Here is a 21,101-nt window from a genome sequence, read left to right on the forward strand (position 1 = left end):
TGGCCATGTCCTTTTTATTTCTGCAACTTCTTTGCGAGTGAAAAAAAAACCAAAACAGAATATAGAACAAAGTGTAAACAAAAGCTAAAACCCTCTGTGGAATCTCTTAGTAAATTCTTTCATATGTGAACTGTTAGGCATAATCCAGGCATCTAAATTGTGAGAGTCTCTACTTGGGGAGGTAAGGGAGTAACTTTCAAGGTTAAATTTACAGAATGACAACATTTTTCACGAGTATTTCCAAACCAAAGAGGGGGATTGAAGATCTCCCAAGAAATGATACCTGTATTGCAGCGTTTCTTGGGCCACTTAGGGTGGCTTCTGTGTCTCTGACTCAGCATATCTGTGATCACACGGGATGAGTGTGGCCTTCTGTTTTAGCCTCTGAAACCCATGGAGCAGAATGGACCTGGACTGGAGTACAGAGTGACCTGGAAACCACAGGGAGCCCCGGTGGAGTGGGAGGAAGAAACAGTCACAAACCACACCCTGCGGGTGATGACGTCTGCTGTCTATGCTCCATATGATGTCCAGGTCCAAGCCATCAATCACCTGGGCTCTGGCCCTGAGCCTCAGTCAGTGATTCTGTATTCTGGAGAAGACTGTAAGTGGTGCACCTGAAACCCCAAGTACTTAAGAATAGTTTCTCTCAAGTATATTACACTCTGTCGATGAATATTTTTGAGCGACTACTGCATGCAAAGTGGATGTACTAGCTGTAGGAAATAGAAAGACACACGGTTTTTTACTCCAGGGTTGACTGCAGGAGAGTTGATCAGTATAGGGTGATAAGGAAGAATGTTGAAAGGTTTAATTTTATTCAGTTTCCCAAAAAAGCTATTTCTATCATGAAAATCAAAGACTTGGAATCAGCAGTGCCCACAGTTAAGCAGCATAACTGTCATAAGGTTTCCAATCACATCTGCCCTTACTTGTCAAGGACTTCCTAACAACAGCTGTCTGCTGTCGCACCCTGGCCTCAGAGCTGGAGCCTTCCTAACGAAGATGAGGTGCACACCCAGATTTGCATATGGAATCTCACGTGTGCGCATGCACACACACACAGTTTTGAGGTACTGGTGATACGATCTTATTATTAAATATTTACACCATAATAACAGCTGCAAATTATTGGAAAAAGGAAATGCTGTACAGCATTCCGAATCTGTACATGGTACGAGTTATTCTCATTGTTCTTGCAGTATCCAAAGTAATATTTCGATCCAAGAATAGAAGAAGGTCTAGTTCACCTGCTACCTAAATTCTCACTACACAGGACTTCTCACTGTGAACTATTAGTTTTGGCTGCGGTGGGTTTGGTTTATTCGCGTGTAGTTAGCTCCCCTGTAGAATGGGGATAATAATACCACTTTATAGGGTTGTTCTAACAATGATGTGAGCCAATCCAGTATAGGCCCTCAGCACAGTGTCTGACACACAGAATATGCTCAATTAATGTCAGCTCTTCTTATGAATATTAGATTCATCGAACTCCCAAGTAATTTTAGTTATATTATTAGTCTAGCTCACATGTTTCCAGAGGCAGATGCTCACAGAAGATTTTACTGGCCACTGTTTCCAGTTACATTGCCCACACTGTATCCATCTGAAGGGGGTCTTTTCTCAGTGTGGTCCAGGCTCTCCTCTTCTCTAGAAACCTATTTGGACCCTGAAACTCTTCTGTAATGAGAAACTCTTGGTTCCATTTGCAATTGATTTGAGACAAGTGTTTTCCTCAGATTAAAAAACATGAAAGATCACCTTTTGGAAATGATCTTAATGATCGTGCTTGGAGATTATTGAAAGCTAATCCTTCTTATGTGCTTAACAGATCCTGATGCAGCTCCAGTGATCCATGGGGTGGATGTGATAAACAGCACATTAGTTAAAGTTACCTGGTCAACAATTCCAAAGGAAAGAGTACATGGACATCTGAAAGGATATCAGGTTTTTATCATACATTTTCTTCTTCTCACTGTGGAATTAATAGATTTCCTGTAAATAAGAACTGATTCCAGAAGAAGCCAAAAGAGAATGTGCCACCACGGCTGATGTGTTAAAGCGTTCCTATTTTCATTGCAGGTAAATTGGTGGAAAACAAAAAGTCTGTTGGATGGAAGAACATATCCCAAAGAAGTAAACATTCTGAGATTTTCAGGACAAAGAAACTATGGAATGGTTCCTTCCCTAGATGCCTTTAGTGAATTTCACTTAACGGTCTTAGCCTATAATTCCAAAGGAGCTGGTCCAGAGAGTGAGCCTTATATATTTCACACACCAGAAGGAGGTGAGAGAATAACAATGTAGAATAACAATATATTTAATAAATATCCAACTTTTAAATAAATAACAATTTAAAATAAATAACAAAGTAAATATCCCAATGGCCAAGACATTTCCTCCCTTATTAGTTAGTTAATCTGTATTTACGTCATATGAGTTAGCTTCTCAATTTAATAAACTGTAATTTTTTAAAAGAAATTTACCAATTTTTGAGTGTCTGTTGTTGACCTTGTGTTTTCCAGTACCTGAAAAGCCAACTTTTCTCAAGGTCATCAAAGTTGATAAAGACACTGCCACTTTATCCTGGGGACTACCTAAGAAATTAAATGGAAACTTAACTGGCTATCTATTACAGTACCAGATAAGTAAGTACATATTTGAACTGGATTTGCCTAGTAATGTTTCATTTTTCCTGGTTGCGTACTTGGTTTACCATGCTGAGAATCCAATTCATGCTTTGTAAGCTGGCATACTTCCTTTACAGCACAGGGGTTTGTAAACCGGCTGGCAGACCAAATCCAGCCTGCTGCCTGTTTGTATAAAGAACGTTTTATTGCAACACGGCCATGTCCACTCACTCAAATTTGTCTATAGCTGCTTTCTCACTAAAGTGGCAAAGCTGAGTAGTTGCCACAAAGATTGCATAGCCCACAAAGGCTAAAATATTTACAATCTAGTCCTTTTCGGAAAGGTTTGCCAATTCCTGTTTTAGAAGAAAAGCAGTATGTTAAGAAAACATGCATTTAATACGTATATATAAGAGGCCTTGAGCATTAGGAAATACGCAAAGAAAAACTTAATGATGTAGTGGAGATTCAAAGCGCACTAACCTCCATACTACACTGCCTGTTCTGTCTCTGTGCATGTTTCCAATCTCAAACCTGCATCTATTTGTATTTGAGAATCCTCTATTGGTAGCCCAGTGGTACAGTCATGTAATATCGAGAGAACCAAGGAGCTGTCTTTGGACCATTACCCTAGGCTCTCCCCCTATGCTGCTGTGCCGTTAGGTTAAAAAAAATCAAACAAACATGTTTAGATGAAATCAGCTCGTTTTAATCATAACGCCTCCGATCTTCAGTAGTTTTCAAATCTAGGCATCATCTCAAAATGGAAATTAGGGGACTGAGCTCATAGAAAAAATTTAAACTTTGAAGACATGAATTCCTAAACAACAAAAACACCAGGACTATAGAAACCCAGTCTACACTGCTTGCAAAAGTCAACTTGATCATAGCCCTGAACTGCCATCAGTCAGTTCAAGGCTTGCAGCAATTCAGGTCAGGTACCAGCTTTAGCTTCTGATGGCCTATTCTCTTTTAGGTACCTATGATTAAATGGATACAGCCATAACCCTAATAGAGGCAGCATTTTAGCGTCTTTGAGTGTTTGGTATATAGCAGGATGAGTAAGTACTAAGAATTCTTCCTGCATTTTTTTTTCATTAAAAGAGGAAATCTATGAGGAATGTACCATCACTACTTTATGGATGAGAAGCATATAGAGCTCACTTACAGAGAGCTGTGCAGTAAAATAAGTGTTACACAAGGATTCAGACCCAGCTCAGTCATTCTAGATGCTGAACTGTAAAGCCTACACTATTCCATGAACTGGATTTCAAACATGTAGAAAGCACTGAAGAAATATTTGAAGACTTTCCAAATGTCACTTTGCTTGATAAAGATATGCCTTATCTTTATCCTCATAATGAAGAAACTCAACATTAAATTCCAACCTTCATGCTGATCTGTATATAATATATAAATTTATTTTTAAAACAAGTTCTTAGAATATATAGAGAAAAGGCTGAAATAGTAACAATTGCAGTGGTTACTGTGCTACTTGATATGTGGATTTTTTAATAAAATGATATATACTTATTCTGCTCTCTATTAATATTAAGCGATTGAGATATTTTTAGGTGGCTTATATATTTTTGTGGCTCTTATATGTTGTAAATAGTTGTCGAGTGTGTATATGAGAGCTCTCTCTGTACTTTCCTGAATTCTTACGTTGATTGTGGTAGTTTTTCAATTGATTGGTGGTATTTTACAGGAATGCTCTCCAATAATCTACAAATGGTGATTATTTTACTTTCTTCTTTCCTGTGTTTGGATTATTAGTTTCTTTTTCATTTCCATTCATATCGCTGCATTATATAGACCAATGGAGGCGTTTTTATGTTAAAGAGTAAATGTACTTTTTTATGGTCTCTTGGACTGCGAGTCAAGAGTGTTTATTCTAGTCGTTTTCTTACCACTAATGGCTGCACAGTTTTGGAAATACCATTTCATCTCTTGAATTATTCTTACGGCAAGCTTACAGTGCTTTGGGCTTTTGCACAACTATCATGATCTTGCTATGTGGCAGATTCTTTGAAAGGCACTATCTAAATCATCTTTTTCCATATATCACTTTACATAGTGCTTAGAATACAGTAGATATTTAAAAATGTGGAATTTATCAGTTTCTTGAGTCTACATATGTGAGTACTTATTTGGTGCCACATATTAAACCAGAAACTATAGAAGACTTATGTAGATTATTGTCCAAATTATCACACCAGAAGATTAAAAAATACTTAAGGACACAATGGAAATATAATAATGGGGGAAAGTTCATCATTTTAAATAGGTGTGGTAAAGCTGGAGTGATTTTCCAGTATGCCATAGTGATTAAGAACATGGGCTCTGGAGTTAAAAGGCTGTAGTTTGGATTCAAATCCCAGTTTGCCGGTTAGTGGCTCTAGGTCTAGGCAAGGTGTTTATTGTTGCTAGACGTTAATTTTCTCATGTATAATGCATCATAATAATTACACCTACCTCAGAGAATTAAGTAAGTTGATAGCTCTGAATAATTAAGATAATATCTTGCAGACCACAAGCATACATAGAAGCAAAAATAAGAGACAACATAACTTGAATGGTTAAGGCTGTGAAATTTGAGCCGTTGACATGCCTGTTTATTTCTTTAGTAAATGACACCTATGAGATTGGAGAACTAAATGATATCAACATTACAACTCCATCAAAGCCCAGCTGGCGTCTCTCAAACCTCAATGCAACTACCAAGTACAAATTCTACTTGAGGGCTTGCACTTCAAAGGGCTGTGGAAAACCCATCACTGAGGAAAGCTCCACGTTAGGAGAAGGGAGTAAGTACAGGAGGTTTATGCGTGCTGTGTTTTAAACTGCTCTGAAAGGGCTGCATCATGCTCATCACTGTAAATTAGAAATGATTGTGATCTCAATCTGTCTGACCTTCTGTTTTCCACTGACGTAGAGAATTTATTTATCTTGTTTCTAAAGTTCACATTGACTCAATGTATGAACTTCACATCAGTAATCAAACTATAGCCTTAGTGTATATAAGGTCAGGAACTATAATTTTGCTTAATTAAAATAGGGGGATATAAGGCCAAAACGTTACTTGTAAGATTAGTAGAGGGATATTTTTCTTGTGGAAATGTTTCCACACGGGAAAACCTTTGCCTCTTGCACTGGTAGACATTTTGCAATGCTGATCAGCAACGCTGATCTAAGACATTTCACCTCCATGTCATGGCTCATATATACATTGATTCATATATCAATTTTAGTTTACTCTCTACTGGTTGATGCCAAGTAACTAGCTTGAAAATGGCTCATAAATCTCTGGTTTCATTTGTACAATTCTCCTAATGCAATTGCACTTTTTTTTTTTTTTTCCCAACTCAGGCCATTTCCCTTCCCAAATTATTTCTCCAATTATGATTTTAGCGGTATTTTTACTAAGCTTTCTATGTTATCAACAGGGCATCAGGAGAGAAAATAAGAAGGTAGAACAAGAAAGGGAAATGGATTGGAGGAATGGATATACACACTAATAAATTTAAAAAGAGGGCCTTGTGTAGAATTCAAGTCCATCAGATTTAGAGGGATATCTGAGGCAGGCAAAAGGAAACGGGAGATGGTAGGAAGGGAAATATAAATAAGTCATTTACGTGTCAGCGGACTACGTGTCCGCTGTTCTGGATGCGTTCCCAATTTTTAGACTATGGAAAAAGAAAATGAAAATTGAATTGTCTATCATTTATAAAAGATACATATGGAAATGTACTGAAGTTTGTGAATCAGTATAAAATCAATGGGTTTGTGTGAATGGTTATGCTGTGCCCTTTATTGTCAGTTTGTTTCTTCCTCTCATTTTGTTCCTACTGTAGCTAAATAATGAAGAGCTTATGTTTTCCTCAGACTCCCTAAATACTCCAAACTCCCTTTTATGGGGAAAAAATATATATGTGTATATTCAAAATGGTTTCTCCCCAGAAACCCACAAGTTATTCCCAAGGATGAATTAGACACCAAGTGAAATGAAGAACTCATTTACTTACTCCTAAGAGGTAGATTTAAAGATGGTGATTGAAAACTTTCTAGTAACTAAAAGGTTCTTCTTTCTCAAGAGTTCAAACGGATATCAAGTGTTCAACACAAAGAAAATAAGTCAGAATAGTGGTAATGTAAACATGCAACTTTCGTATTTTCTAAAACAGAATTTAGGGCATGGAGAGGGTTTTTTTGTTTGCTGTTTTTTAGGACCAAGACCATAGTATGTGTCAGAAATGCTAATCCCATTCCTGCCAATTTGAAGCATGTAAGAAAAGAAATTCACAAAATTGCCTTACAATAGTTACGCATTCTATTATCTATGGAAATATTTGGAGAATTTGGGCTTGGTTGTGTTTATGTTTGACAAACTCTTTTCAGAGGGTAGAAAATGCTGTTGATGTGGTTTTATAAACGATGCTACATCTTTTCTGCGAATTAAAGATACAACTAATGTGCTTGAGTGTTTTACAGCAGATTTCTTCACTCATGTATTGTAATTTGAAAATGTTTCTTACTAGTATGTTTGCGCTCTTTTTCAGGATCCTGCATTTTCAGCTACTGTCCCCTTCCCTAGTTGACACTGATTTTTCTTCTATAGGCCTATCTTGCCATATTTACGGGAAAGAAACTGTAATCTCCTTCTGCCACTCAATTTCGGCATGATCTTTGAGAAAAAGAGAGAAAAATAATATATATATATATATATATATATATATATATATATACTTCTACTGAGGAAATCCATCTTGCTATCACTAAATTCTCTAAAAATGATAACTTCTGTGCAAATTGGAGTGTATTTCTGTGTATCTTTCTTCTCTTTGCATAGATGGCACATTTTAAGGTCATCTGGCATTAAATCAGAGAATGGGATTTGATACGCGAGCATTTTTTTCCCCCACCATTTTCTGGTTGTCACTCTGAGTTTCAGGTGGCTCACATTCCATAATCTAACTGGGGGAAAAATGGAGTTAATCAGAAGTATTCTTTTTTGTGTCATTACTGGTTTGAATAAAACACTTGCTTTGCTCTGTATTTCAAAAGCTTGCGCTACTTAATGTAACACTAAATTTCTGTTTTTCAAGGGCAAAATTAATTGTGTTTTGTTTCAATGGTGCTCAATCTTGAAGGCTTTCTTCAGCTAATATAACTGGTCTTATTTTTCCCATGGTGCCATTCATTTAACGCTCCTTGTGTTATCAGTAACTATATAATCAATTTTTACTCCGTGGTGAAAAGTTGTAACTAAATTTTAACGTGTGACACATTCTCACTTAAAACAGTGTAATGACTCCTAATATTCTCAACATGGAATATATTTCATTTTCAGTATAACTTGTTAACATTTCTTGGTTTACGTTTATTTAACTGAGTTAATTCTTAGCAAAAGTATGGATCAAGAGGAAAAAATATTTTAGGTATTTTGTTATAATATTAGACATGAAATGTATATTTTAATGACACTTGAGTCATATTTTTATCTGCTACTGATATTCTACAATTAATATATTGACATATTCACGTTTCTTTTGAAACGTGTAAATTTCTCACTTTGAAAATCTCAATGCATTTCATTTAAATGTACCCGTAAACCTGCACTTTTATGTAGCTTAAGTTCCTACAGTTTTCAAATATTTGATATATGAGCATACTGTGATGCTATTCCACCAATATTTATGAAGACAACCAAAGCAAAAAGAAGTAATAATACAGAGTTAAGACTTTAATGCCATATGCTTTCACTTATAAGCCAAAATTGCCATATTCCGGCCCTGCTATAGGTTTGTGAAAGTCCAAATTGCAACGATGACATTGTATAGTTTTTTGAAGTCTGTGTTTGGTTTTAAACCATTCATATGACCAGGCGGATTTATAGGTATCACTTCATTAATAAGTAAGTGCATCGTCTTAAAAGGACATGAATTCAGTTCATTTCATTTACTCCATATCAGCATATTAAAAATGAAAATCTTGAAACGTTGCTTTTCTTGATCTTCTGATAATTCAGAAACTGAGGAAAAAAATGCTACAAAGCCCTCTCTTATTCATCTCAAATAACAATACTTTTTTCCTTTTCATGTCCTACTTTTCATTGATGACAATTCGTATGATTTAACTGTGTACGTTTCTTAGGTAAACGTGTCGGGAAGATATCAGAAGGAGTAAATCTTACTCAAAAGATTCACCCAGTAGAGACATTTGAGCCGGGAGCTGAACATATAGTTCGCCTATTGACTAAGAATTGGGTTGATAACAATAGCATTTTTGAAGATGTAATTGAGACAAGAGGGAGAGGTGAGAAATGAGACTCTGTTTGGAGCCATCTTAGACAATACATCTGTGTTCTGTAGATTATTTAATGTTACATACTTCCTATATTAAAGATAAAAATACGAAGTATGTTAGCTATAACAACAGTAGTTTCCATTTGTTTTGGCATAGCATTTTAAAATTGTCAAAACAAAAAATGCTTCACCAAGGTCCGAGTTATCCCTTATTGTTTTTACCAGAGTAGTTGCCTGAAAATGTCTGCTGCTAATTAACGTGTGTTAATAACAGAAACCCAAAAGAAAACCACAACCAAAACCCCAGCGTCTCCATAGCAATCTGCATGTAACCGAGGCAGCTTGTGCTTTTGCTTGCTTGCTGTTGCTGCTGTATTTAACTGCATCTGTCCCTACTGTCTCTCTTTGGTTTTCATCCACAGAATCAAACACAATTTGAGAGGGCCCTTTCTAAAAAATGATTAAATGATTTATCAGTATTCTCCCAATGAAATGTCCTTCGAATCACATTCCCTCTAGGGTCACTCCAAGGAAAAAATAAAATTGATGCTATTTTGTACATTTAAAAATGGTGTTTAATTTTCCCCAGAAGGGCATAATCCAAAGACCGTTTCTAGTGCTCAGCGTGTGACTTCTCTTTGTACAACAGAATATGCTGGTTTATATGATGACATCTCCACGCAAGGCTGGTTTATTGGATTGATGTGTGCGATTGCTCTTCTCACGCTAATGTTGTTGACTGTTTGCTTTGTGAAGAGGAACAAAGGTGGAAAGTACTCAGGTAAAGTTGTTTCTTAATATGACTTTGAATTTTATTGTCTTTAATTTCTCGGGGGCCATCTTCAGAGACATCTTTAATTTTTTTTAATTACACATTTAAGTCAAATTGATATTAGAACATTAGGTGTACAGTATACTGAGAGGGGGAAAAATTCCTATATTAACTAACCGAAGGGAGTACGTGGGGTCTAGAATATTATCTCTAGTTGGTTGCTTTCTTGTTTCTAGTATATAAAATGGGCTCTAGGGAGACATATAATACTTCCAAGCTTCTATTTTCTATCTGTAAAGTATCACAGATGTTGGTAAGACCTGTTACTAAGTCACACACATATATTTTAATGTCTAAAGAAGGACCCGTTTATAGTACGCCTCTCTACGCATTCATGACCCAGAGAGGTTTTGCATTAGTCCATTCTATAGTACTGGCTCTGCTAGTCAACTGTGTTAAACTTAACCAGTGCTGGGAACGCACTTCTTATTACCATGACATATATCAGATACACTGCCTCTTGAATTAATTATTAATTAATATCTGGCTTGGCTTTAATTTCATTCAATTTCCAAATTTTGTTTGCCTTTTTCAGATATACATGTTCTGTTGTTACTGTTATTTTTTTTGCTTAGCATTCATGATGCTTTTACATAGGGGGAAAGATTTAGATCCCAGTGCTATTCGTTTGTTGATGTTCAGATCACAGTGTGAAATTCTTTACTGGCTTACGATTCATCCAGCAAAATATTTTGGGGAGCCCATGATGTATACTGCACAATCAAACAAGAGAATAATTTCTAAATTGTAAAGTTACACAGAATTTATGCCATTATACATGTTTTTTCTTGTTTAGACTGAATTTGTTAGGAATTAGATTTTTAATGAGTCATGAACGCTCTAGGTAATTAACTGGAAACTTTAAGAGAGAGAGCATTTCCTTTTGAGTGTCCCAGCGAATTGTCATTTGTGAAATGTTGCCCTATCCAAATTCTGAAGAAGCTTCTTCAAATCGTGCCCAGAAAAGAAAAACAAGTCAGCATTTCATTTTCAGGACAACTAAGAGAAACTCTCAGGTCTTGGCAAGTAGTAGTAAAAAGTGCCACGAAGAAGGATTTTAGTTTGAGTTTTCCTGGTAAAGTGAAGCAACAGCCTCCTTGGCCTGTATCCCACGATGCAGAATAAATCTAATTTATTCTGTCATTATAGACTTGAATATTCTGCTTACTGAGGCAGTTTGGAGTAAGAGAGAGAGAACCACCGAATGATTGACTTTTTCTTAATTCCCTGTGGTTTATAATGACATAGATCTGCTATCAGCCAATGACATCTTCAAAAAGTTTGGGATAGTAAAATGTATATAATTTGGTCTTCATTAAGAGACCATAACCAAGTTATGGACTCTTCCAGTACGACGTGTTGCCCACATAACACTACATTACTTGTGTGCGTATCTGCAGCAGCCTGCAACTCTGATGGCAAATGAAGACAAGCCAGAGAATCCTTTTTCTGTTTTTATTTGAACGCAGAGATAACTCTGATGGGTGACGGGTACAACCACAACAAACCTGACTTTCCCTGTCAACAGCCCTGTTAAATATGTCTTTAAAAATTACTTGTATTACTCCCCTCCCCCTTTTTTTCAGTAAAAGAAAAGGAAGATCTGCATCCAGACCCAGAAGTTCAGTCAGTGAAAGACGAAACCTTTGGTGAATACAGGTAAACATTACGTTCCATTGAAAAATGTAGCAGAGCACATATTCATCGTCAGCTTACAAACAGAAAAAAGTGTTTCTTCTTAACGATTACAGGACTATATTTTAATACTCCTATAAAGAATAGTTTGTTTAAAAAGAAAAGAAAACAAAGGGCCTTAAGTGGCCCAATCAAATTTCTCTGTGCTGAGGTGGGGATGTAACCGCTATCTAGGTAGCGTGTGTGCTAGGACACTTTTCTTGAAAGGTGTTATGCAGAGGACACTATTGTTATTTAGATTGAGTAGCTATAGATGGAGTAGCCAAAACAGCTTGTAGTCTCTCCTCACCGTGGCCATTGTGAACCCAGGTTGTATGGAGTTTACACCCATAAACGTGTATCCTGTGCACCTACGGTGTGTACCTAAAAGGTGATTGAGTCGCAGAGCATGTCCTCAAGATGAACCTAGTCTTCAGCGGAAAAAAGTATCAATGCAAATAAGTAACTGTAATTAATGAAAGAGAATAAGAGAGCGGAAAAGGGAGCAACCATTTCTGCCTAAGAGAAGTTGTGGGAAGGGTCCATTCCAAAGGAGGAAAGGATGAAAAAGACTGTGTTACTCTTAACTACCAGAGCAAACTTATGAAGGTATAAAAGTGTGTCACACGTAGGAGAAATTGCAAGAAATCTGGAATGAGGTAGGTACCTCTTCTTTTCTTACCTGTTCTTTGCTAGGATGCCACTGTTTTCAGTCAGGTCCTCTCTATACTGCAGCCAAAGGAGCTGTTACAGTTTCCAGGCGTATATGGCCGTTGGCACACAAGACCAGCATCCATATCAAATAATGGACTTGATTGGCTCTGAGGGGCCTCACCCTGGATCATTACTATAATCGGGGATGTGGAGTATTCTGATTAGCCATCCTGCATTAACTGATGTACATCTGAGCCTCATTCTAGGCTCTACTTTGCACTATACTTATTTTTCTTCCTTCCATCTGAGGTAGTTTCCACGGAGAAGGAGCATTAAAGGCTGAAGGGAGAGAGAGAGAAAAAGAAAACTTGGAATTATACAAATTTAGGAAATTGTGACTCAAATCCCACAAGGCAGGGATCACTGAGAGCCTATGGCAACTGTTGAAAATACTTTTGAAAGATAGATATTACTGGTTCGATTTTATGAGGAAAAAACGAAGACATGCCTTATTTAAAACCCATTCCCTCATATTTTGCTGCTGCTGTAAAAAGACGGGTACAATCATCCCCTGCAAGCTTTCACCTGGCATCCTGTTAGTTAATACAGTTTCCATCATCTTTCCCCAAAACTACGTGTTTACCTGGAAAATTATGCAAGGAGACAGTTACATAACGTCTTTCCAGCTTCTGGTAAGAGTTGCTTCGCTATTTGTGGCCTGGTCCTTAAGGTAATGCCACATTTTGTCTTTTTGTTTTCTTCGTATTTGCTTTTATAACTGTAGCAGCCCAGTTCGGAAGCCAATTACTATATGAGTCAGGACAGTCTGGGTCACGCTGCTGTTGAAAACAACGCCATATATTTTTCTTTCTCAAGTTGCGTGTGCAACACAGATGGCTTGAGCCCTCTTGGTCACTTGAGAGCACCGGCTGGGGAGCGAGCACTGAGGGGTCAGCCCAGCAGAGGAAATGGAACATGGCAAACAGAGTACTGTCTGGAAAGTGACATATGTCACCTCTGCTCACTTTGGCCAGAGAAAGTCCCATGGCAATGCCTAACTCAGAGGGCAGTGAAGTATCATCCTGCCATGCTTCCAGCAGGCTGAGATATGGATCTATTGGATGACCAGCACCAGCGACTACCACATACTGTCAAATGCTAATAGCACAGTAATTATATACTTTTCTCCCAAATTTTCCTTTTTTAGAATTTTATAAAATCTTCTAATTTGGTGTACAGCTTTCTAGTGTGACGGAAGTTGATATTAAAAAAACCCCATCATCTAGAAATGAAGAAAACTATATCATTTTATAGACCTTGTACTAACTCAGACTTGCTTTTGTTGAAGAATAGAATGCAAAGCGTAAATGAATGCAAGATACTTGTAGTATTTCTGTTCTAAAAATGCCAGCTTTTTTTTTCTTCTCATTTAACAAACCTGAGTTTAGAAACTAAAGAAAGTTCTTTGCTTACAAGAAACAGAATTTGATTAACCTAAACAAGAGAGACATTTCTGGAGGGATTTGGAGGAACATGCAGGATCAAAGGTAAAGAAAGAAGACCGAGACTAGGGTTCCAGAACTTCATGAAAGGGAAGGAAATAACATTTGTTCTCTATGTAATCGACAGATTGGATATCTGCGTGTCTCAGTTTTAAAGGGAAGCAGGAGTGTCGTGAGTTTCTTAATTACTCAGAACGACACAAATTTGGTAATGACGATTTAAACATTTCTTTGTGAAAGGGGTCATTCAGGATTTACCTGTCTTGTCTTCAGTGCTAATATGAAGATCCGGAAAATTTAAAAACCTATTAGCACTCGTGCATGAGTCTCGCTTTACGTGAATACCTCACATTAGATTTTTGTCGAATTATTTTTTATTTTCTAGTGACAGCGATGAAAAACCTCTCAAAGGAAGCCTTCGCTCCCTTAACAGGGATATGCGGGCCACAGAAAGTGCCGACAGCTTAGTCGATTACGGAGAAGGTGACCACGGTCTATTCAGTGAGGATGGGTCATTTATTGGCGCCTATGCTGGATCTAAGGAGAAAGGATCGGTGGAAAGCAATGGAAGTTCTACAGCACCATTTCCACTCCGAGCGTAAACGCAGAGCATAGAAACCCATCAGCGGTGCACACCAACCTTCCATATCTATCTGCTTCAAGGGAGCAAGAACTTTTCCTCTAGGAAGAGAAACATTGTGGCAAAAGACTTTATCCAGAATTCGAACTTCCTGCAGTTGTGTTGAGAACAATAGCACTGCCTTGAAAAAGTAAAATACCTAGCACTACACGCCTGTGTTTTTTTTTTTCAGGTGCTCAAAATGTAGAACACAAAACAAATCCTGTATTTAGATTCACCTCACCTGAATCCAAAGTATCCATCCAGTGAACTCCATATTTGCCTGGTTTTACTCTTCACTGTGTTTGCAGAGATGTTGCTACCTTGTGGGTTTTCTGTGTATGCACATGTGTATTCCGTCTCGGAGAACCGTCTTAGTGACTTGCTTCCTGACAGGTTAAAAGATGGTAAGCAAACTGGTTATTTAAAATGTAAAGAGAATGAATGTCTTACTTAAACAGTTCGTGGAATATATACAGTCTAAATTTATTATTTAAAATTTGAGTAGTAGAAGTCTTAGGGGAACGATCAACTAGTATTTATTGAGCGCCTAACTCTTTGCCCAGAGACGGTCATGCTTAAACAGAATTCTACCTTTTTCAGTTTCAACGTGAATTTGTAATTTCTGTCACTCATCACATCTACAAAAAACATCTTTGTTTTTTGTGTTTTTGTTTTGGACTCAATTCAGCTGCAAAAGAAGCAGTGGTCAGGTTATCTTATGAAAGAACAGGCAGGAGGTGTCCGTGATGCTGTGGTCTAATAACTGGTACCTATTTAATAGCTCCATTTCTAAACTGACTGCCTGTACCTCTTCTCTACGTTTGTATAATGTTATGTTCCATATATTTCATGAATGCATTGTAAATATGATGTTAATAATATTTACACAATTTAAGAGAGAGATTGTTTTATTTTGGAGTGAGAAAAAGAACATTAACAGGCATGTCTGTGCAGCTGGAGTATATAGTAATGCACCATGTTTCATCATTCCAAAGCTCCAACCAATCACATGAGGTTCCCAAACTGAAGACTTTGTACAAAGCATTTGGATTTTGTTCTTATGTGCTTTTTCCCACCGTCTCAAAATAAAATATCATCATATAGATATTGAGGGGAATGATTCCATATTTTTCAAGGTAAATTTTTGTTGTTGAGTGTGCTCCTACCCCAGCCCCGCAAAAGGAAAACTGTTTACAGTAGAAATTCCTATACATAGGTTTTGCCTGTATCACACTTTAAACAACATCTTCAGGGGGGGATAGTTTTCTATGTTCGCCTTCTGTCCAAGCCAGTACAAAGTCAGGGAATTTATTTCCTGGCACGTGAGCTACTAGTCCTTCTAAAATTATACATGGAAACGGTTTAGAAATACTATGAAGGACGGTGCATGCATGTCTGTCAGTAAAATTCAGTGTGGAGCTTCTCATTTTATGGAAAACATTTTTAACCTTACCTCAACATTCTTAAGTGTATTTCTTAATTATGTTTAAGTGAAATGGACTCACAGATTTTACTTTATTTTTTGAACTGTACCCATCGGTGTATATTGTTAAACCCTTGACTTGGATGTATGTAGCCCGCTCTTTCTTGTGCACTAAAATGAGGGAGTGTGTATAATGGTCAACGCAATAATCCACATGGAATAGCTAATGCTCGTTTTAAACCTTGTCTGTCCTCCAAAAGGGATAGGCGGCAAAAGAAGGTCTTACTTAAAACAATTCTTTGTGGGCTCAGGACTTGACCACACCCCTGAAGTAAGAATTCCCAAAGGGGGAAGGCACTACTGTGGGGCCTCACCCTCACTCTGAGGGTGCACGCACCCACCCATCCGGCCCCTTGAGCTTCATCCCCATCTAATTTTAAGGCACAACTTTTCTCAAGGGAGAATCATCACGTTTTGACTTACCTGGGAGGAATTTCGGGTACTCAGCTATCGATGAGGCCAAGGTTAGGACTTCTGAGTTTAGTCCCACTAGTATTCCACTTGCTCTTCTTTGTCATCAGCTAAACAAGGTTTTAACGGAATCCTGCAGGATGGACATAATCTCAGAAGTGCATTAGGATTAGATTTATTATCAATTTACTTACCTTTAAGTTAGAAGGAAACACAAATCATGAAATGTTTGCTTTTCCTAGATCGTAGAGTTCTCCGTTAACTGTGTGAGTAAGAAGGATGTTCCTGCTCATATTTTCTGAACGGCCAAAACTTAGGGACTTGAAAAATGAGATTGCTTTCACACTGCCTTTTGCTATCACTCTCTACTTACCTTTTCTCAATAGCATGTGGTTTCTACCGGGAAGCTTCACAGAAAGAATAGGTCCATGACTAACTTTCTCTAGTCGCCTGTCAATAGGATTTCAATGTAATAGGGTGTATATAATCTCAAGGCCTGTTGGTGGGGATCAGTTCCTAGACAGCTGTCCAAGGGCTGGGAAAATCCAAGTTCTCTTCCTGGTTCCAGCACTGATTTTGTACATAAACCGTAGACAAGTTGCTTGACCTGTTTGCTTCAAACTGTCTCTCTAAAGTGCTAATGATTCTCTCAGTTACCTTCTCTCCATCACAGGGTGTTCTTTTTTATGAAGAAAAATTTGAACATGATAAAAGCTAAGATGCCTTCTAACTTCATAAACCTATAATCTAATGATATGTCGAAAATCACCCCCCACATACCAACTCAACTTTTTTCCTGTGAACACATAAATATATTTTTATAGAAAACCAAATCTGCAGGAACGCACTCTACTGTTCCATGAGCAGTATGATTTGCACATGCCATCAAAAATTATTAATCCGAAGATAATTAAGCAGGGTCTTTGCTATACAAAAGGGTTTTTCACGAATTTTGCATGTGTATTTATAAGAAAATGTGAATTGGGGGGAGTTATTCTGTTGGTCTAAAGGCATCTGATATTTTAGATGTATCCATGTTTATAAAAGTGTAAAGCACAATGAAATTATGCTGGAATTCTCAAATAATATTTTTCCTACTTTATATTCATGGAAGAGATGAGCTCAAGAGAGAACAAGAATGAGAAATGTTGGTGTGATTTTCTAAGCATTTAAAGCATAATTGCCAATTGAAACCCTAAAAATGTTTACATGTCCTTAAGATATGATTCTTGTAACAATTTTACATTGATTATAAAGGGATTGGGTTTGTAATCTGTGGTCGTATATGTCCCAGTGTGCCCATAGTGAAGTAAGTAGGGTTGAGCCAAAGCTTTCTTTATATCTTAAATTGTTTGATTACAACACCAAACAGGTAGAAGGTGTGTAGAAACTGGTTTCCCTGATTTTCTGTTGGCTTAGATTAATATTCATAGAACTCGCTTAAAATGTGTTTTGTATTGTAGGTGGTGTCTGTATTACACTTATGAATATGTTTGGTTTAAAAAAATATTTTCAGTATACAAGGAATTCAACTTTCCAAATAAACATTCGCCTTCATGTACTCTAAAAACGTTTGTATGCTTTTCTACCCAGATACGAAGAATCAGAATTTACATATCAACCTTAACTACAGTTGCCTCTGATCCTGGGATACCTATAAATGAAGTATAAATTAGTAGAGCGTAAATGAGGGATGAATAAAGGATTTTGATTTGAATGACTATATTTACAAATAGACCATCTAACATCATGCACATCTACAAACAAATATGCCAATAAACTCTCTGTTTATGATAATGTAAAATTAAGATGAATGTATATTCATCTGATTGCTTTTAGAACAATGTAGAAGTTTTGCTTCGCAAGAACACATCCAATATGCTATACTTTCAAATAAGGCTAGTGGGTAATTGGGGCACTGCCTGTGGCTCAGCAGGCAATCTATGGACAACTGGGAGTTTTACAGGTGTTTTCTGTGTACTAGGTAGTTTCCATACAGTATACATTTTTTATTCCCTCACTCCTCTTAGGAATGCTTTAGAAAGGTGAGGTTGAGTTTAAAGCTGACTTATTGATCATGTTTAGAAACTGCTTGGTTTTAAGAGAATGTGGTCAGAACATATAATGGGGGAAAAACAAGCCAAACTGTATCTAGAAAACAGCTCACTGTATGCAAACGAAAAAGCGGCGACATTTACTACATTGCAATTCTCCAGCAAGAAAATAGGACATCCAAACTTACCGGATCCTGAAGTTCTTGGTAGACTCAATTCCAAGTCTGTTTCCCACTCTATTGTCTCCCCGAAGTGTCACATCCATCCAAGGCTTTGATTGTCACATGCAGGCCAGTGACTTCAAGGTATTTTTATCCCAGAATTCTTCTTATATCTGAAGTTTTGATGTCTGCTCTCTGATGACTGGGGGAGAAATGTTTCAAAAGCGAAGGCCAGTTGCCCCCTTCCAAAGCTGTTCAGCTCCCATCCACCTCCCCCCGCCCCCTCACCCCGCCCTGCAACTGTACAGTTCAGAGATTCGAAGCAACAGCATCCATCCAAGCACTCAAGCCACAGACCTAGGCATCATCCTTCCTACCCAGCTTTCTTCTGTCCCCCACACTCAACCTACACTAAATTCTCTTGAGATTATTGCCTGTGTTTCTCCTGGATCAGCCCCCTGCTCTGCCCTGTGAACACATTAGCTGGACCACTTTCATCCCTATTCTGATCCCCCAAAATGACTTTCCAGTGCCCTTAAGAGAGGGACAAAAATCTTTAATTGTTCTTCAATACCCAGCATGCTCAGACTCCTCCTAAGCTCCCATCATATACCATTCTTCCCTTCCTCCCTCCAATCCTGTTAGTGATGGTATCAAATGCCTCTTATGCCCTGCTTCGGATACTATGGGTGCTGTCTGCCTTGTAGCAGCCGCTGCTGGAGTGAGCGGCTCTGCATGGACTACAGCTGACTAAGACCAGGTGGAGATTAAGGGCGGGGTGGTGGGGTGCTCATGACAAAACTCTGCCGGCAGGCTTTTTCCCTTCCTACTATGGCATGAGATGCCACGGAACCCTGCTCATGGAGGAAGTAACACCCCATGGAGAAAAGGTTTACACAGTAAGACAGGGAAACTGGTGGATAGATGCCAACCTTTTCTCTTTTCCCATGTCCCTTCCCACGTCCCTTTTACAGGATGGTCCCATGGATTACAGCAGTCGTTTGCATTTAACAGTGACCAGTGGAATAGTGCATCCTCTATTAATAGCTTCTCACTTTTTCCCTGCCTCATTCTCCCTTTCCCTTAATGCCTAACACTAATTTATGAGGACTCTACTCCCTAATAAACTAGTAGCCCATATCCTGACTGCTGCAGGCTCTGCTGTTAAGGAATTCAGGCTAAGACTCATATTTTATCAGCTCCAAGTATCTGGTCAATTTCTTCCTGTCATGAGCCCCTTACAGTTATTTCCTCTTCACAACATCACTGATCTGTTTTAAAGTTTAATGTCATTTCTTAAGAGAGACCTCCCAAGACTTCCATAACTAGGTCAAATCACGCTATTTTAGCGTATCACAACATTACTTACCTCTCATTTTTTGCACTAATCCCTGTTGCAGTTTTATAGTATGCCTATTTAATTACCATGTCTATTTCTCTGATTAGTTTAGCAGTTCTATAAGGGTAGGGGGCTGCATCTTCGTTTTTACTGGAAACATCAACTGTCTAGTATAGTGTATGACATCTGATGGACATTTGTTAAATATCTATTAAATAAATAAAAGAATGAGAGTCACAAGGAGATATCCCAGCTAATGAATGCACTTGAGAAAAATGCGAGTCCACAAACATGAAAGAATCTCCATTAGCACCCCAAAACTGTTCTTTCCCCGGGTTTTCTGTCTTCAAAAATGACCCCAGTATCCACTGAATGACTCAGGCCAAAAGCCTGAAAGTCATTCCTGGATCCGCTCTTTCTCTCACTGTTTCACATCACCTCCTATCAGTTCTAACTCCAAAATATATTTTAAACCCTTTCATAGTTCTTCACCACTATTACTACCATCCTAAACCAAGCAAAAGACATCTTTTTCCTAGGGCTGGTTTTCTTGCTTCATTTTTGTCCTCCTCTGCAATCCGTAAACAATCCCAGGGAGCTTTACAAAGTATAAATCAGATGATATTAATGGTTTCTCAGTGAACTTAGCCAAAATTCCAAATTCCTAACCACATGGCCATATGAGCTTAGTCACCTGCCTACCATACTGACTATATCTCATACTCTCTTTCTGTAGAGAGCTATGCTTTGGCCACTCTGACCTTCTCTGTGTTTCCAGAGCCCAGGAAAACTCATTTCTACCTAATGACATTTGCAATTGCTGTTTTTCTGTCTGAAATGTTCTCCCAAATCTTATATAAACTGGCTCATAGGCCATTTAAAGGTCACTTCTTCACACAAGATGTTTCTGACTATCAACTCTAAAATAGTCACGGGCTGCTACTTTATTCCTCTTTCTCTCTTCAAAGCAGTCATTACTGTATTAATTTATATCCTTGTGTCATTTTTTTTTTTTGTCTCTGCTCCTACTACAATGTAAGCTCCATGAGAAAAGCAACTTTGCCTATCTTGTTCCCTGCTCTGACACCCAGAATTGGCCCCAGCCTGTAATAGATCTCAAAAAGATAATTGTTGGGTAAATGAATGAGCTAAACACCAAATGGGAAACAACAAATAACGGTAAGGGAAAAACCAAATTAGTCTGCTTATTAAAACCTACTGACCTGGGAGAGATCAAACCAGATGGCAGAGTAGTAAGACCCTCCCAAGGGCACATCAAAATCACAAATATTCGCAGAATTGCCCTTGATGCAAGACTGGAACCTACCAGAAAAGACTTTCTACTAAAGTACAAACCTCAAGGAGACAGGTAGGAGGGGTAGACTGGTGATATACTCAAGTCCCATATCCCTGAGTGGGCGATCCACAAACTGA

The 21,101-nt window shown here is 38.0% G+C and overlaps 1 protein-coding gene across 14 annotated transcripts in view; it reads left to right on the top strand.

Annotated features, from left to right (window-relative positions):
* The window catches only part of CHL1 (cell adhesion molecule L1 like), a 198,607-nt gene extending 181,010 nt beyond the window's left edge, over positions 1–17,597 (top strand). For 8 of the 14 annotated variants that reach the window (XM_089919563.1, XM_089919561.1, XM_089919558.1 and 5 more), the window contains 9 exons: positions 382–604; positions 1,832–1,947; positions 2,083–2,287; positions 2,526–2,648; positions 5,258–5,437; positions 8,784–8,945; positions 9,585–9,716; positions 11,354–11,426; positions 12,972–13,976. In XM_089919563.1, coding sequence (XP_089775689.1) covers positions 382–604; positions 1,832–1,947; positions 2,083–2,287; positions 2,526–2,648; positions 5,258–5,437; positions 8,784–8,945; positions 9,585–9,716; positions 11,354–11,426; positions 12,972–13,200 — 1,443 coding nt within the window. In that variant the 3' untranslated portion in view covers positions 13,201–13,976. The other 6 variants (XM_089919564.1, XM_022572537.3, XM_089919568.1 and 3 more) reach the window with 5 other exon arrangements.
* The last annotated feature ends 3,504 nt before the right edge of the window (positions 17,598–21,101 follow it).

Source organism: Delphinapterus leucas, chromosome 10, assembly GCF_059928025.1.
Source record: "Delphinapterus leucas isolate spDelLeu-1000000601 "Yukka" chromosome 10, BTC_Dleu_Yukka2, whole genome shotgun sequence".
Lineage (NCBI taxonomy): Eukaryota > Metazoa > Chordata > Mammalia > Artiodactyla > Monodontidae > Delphinapterus > Delphinapterus leucas.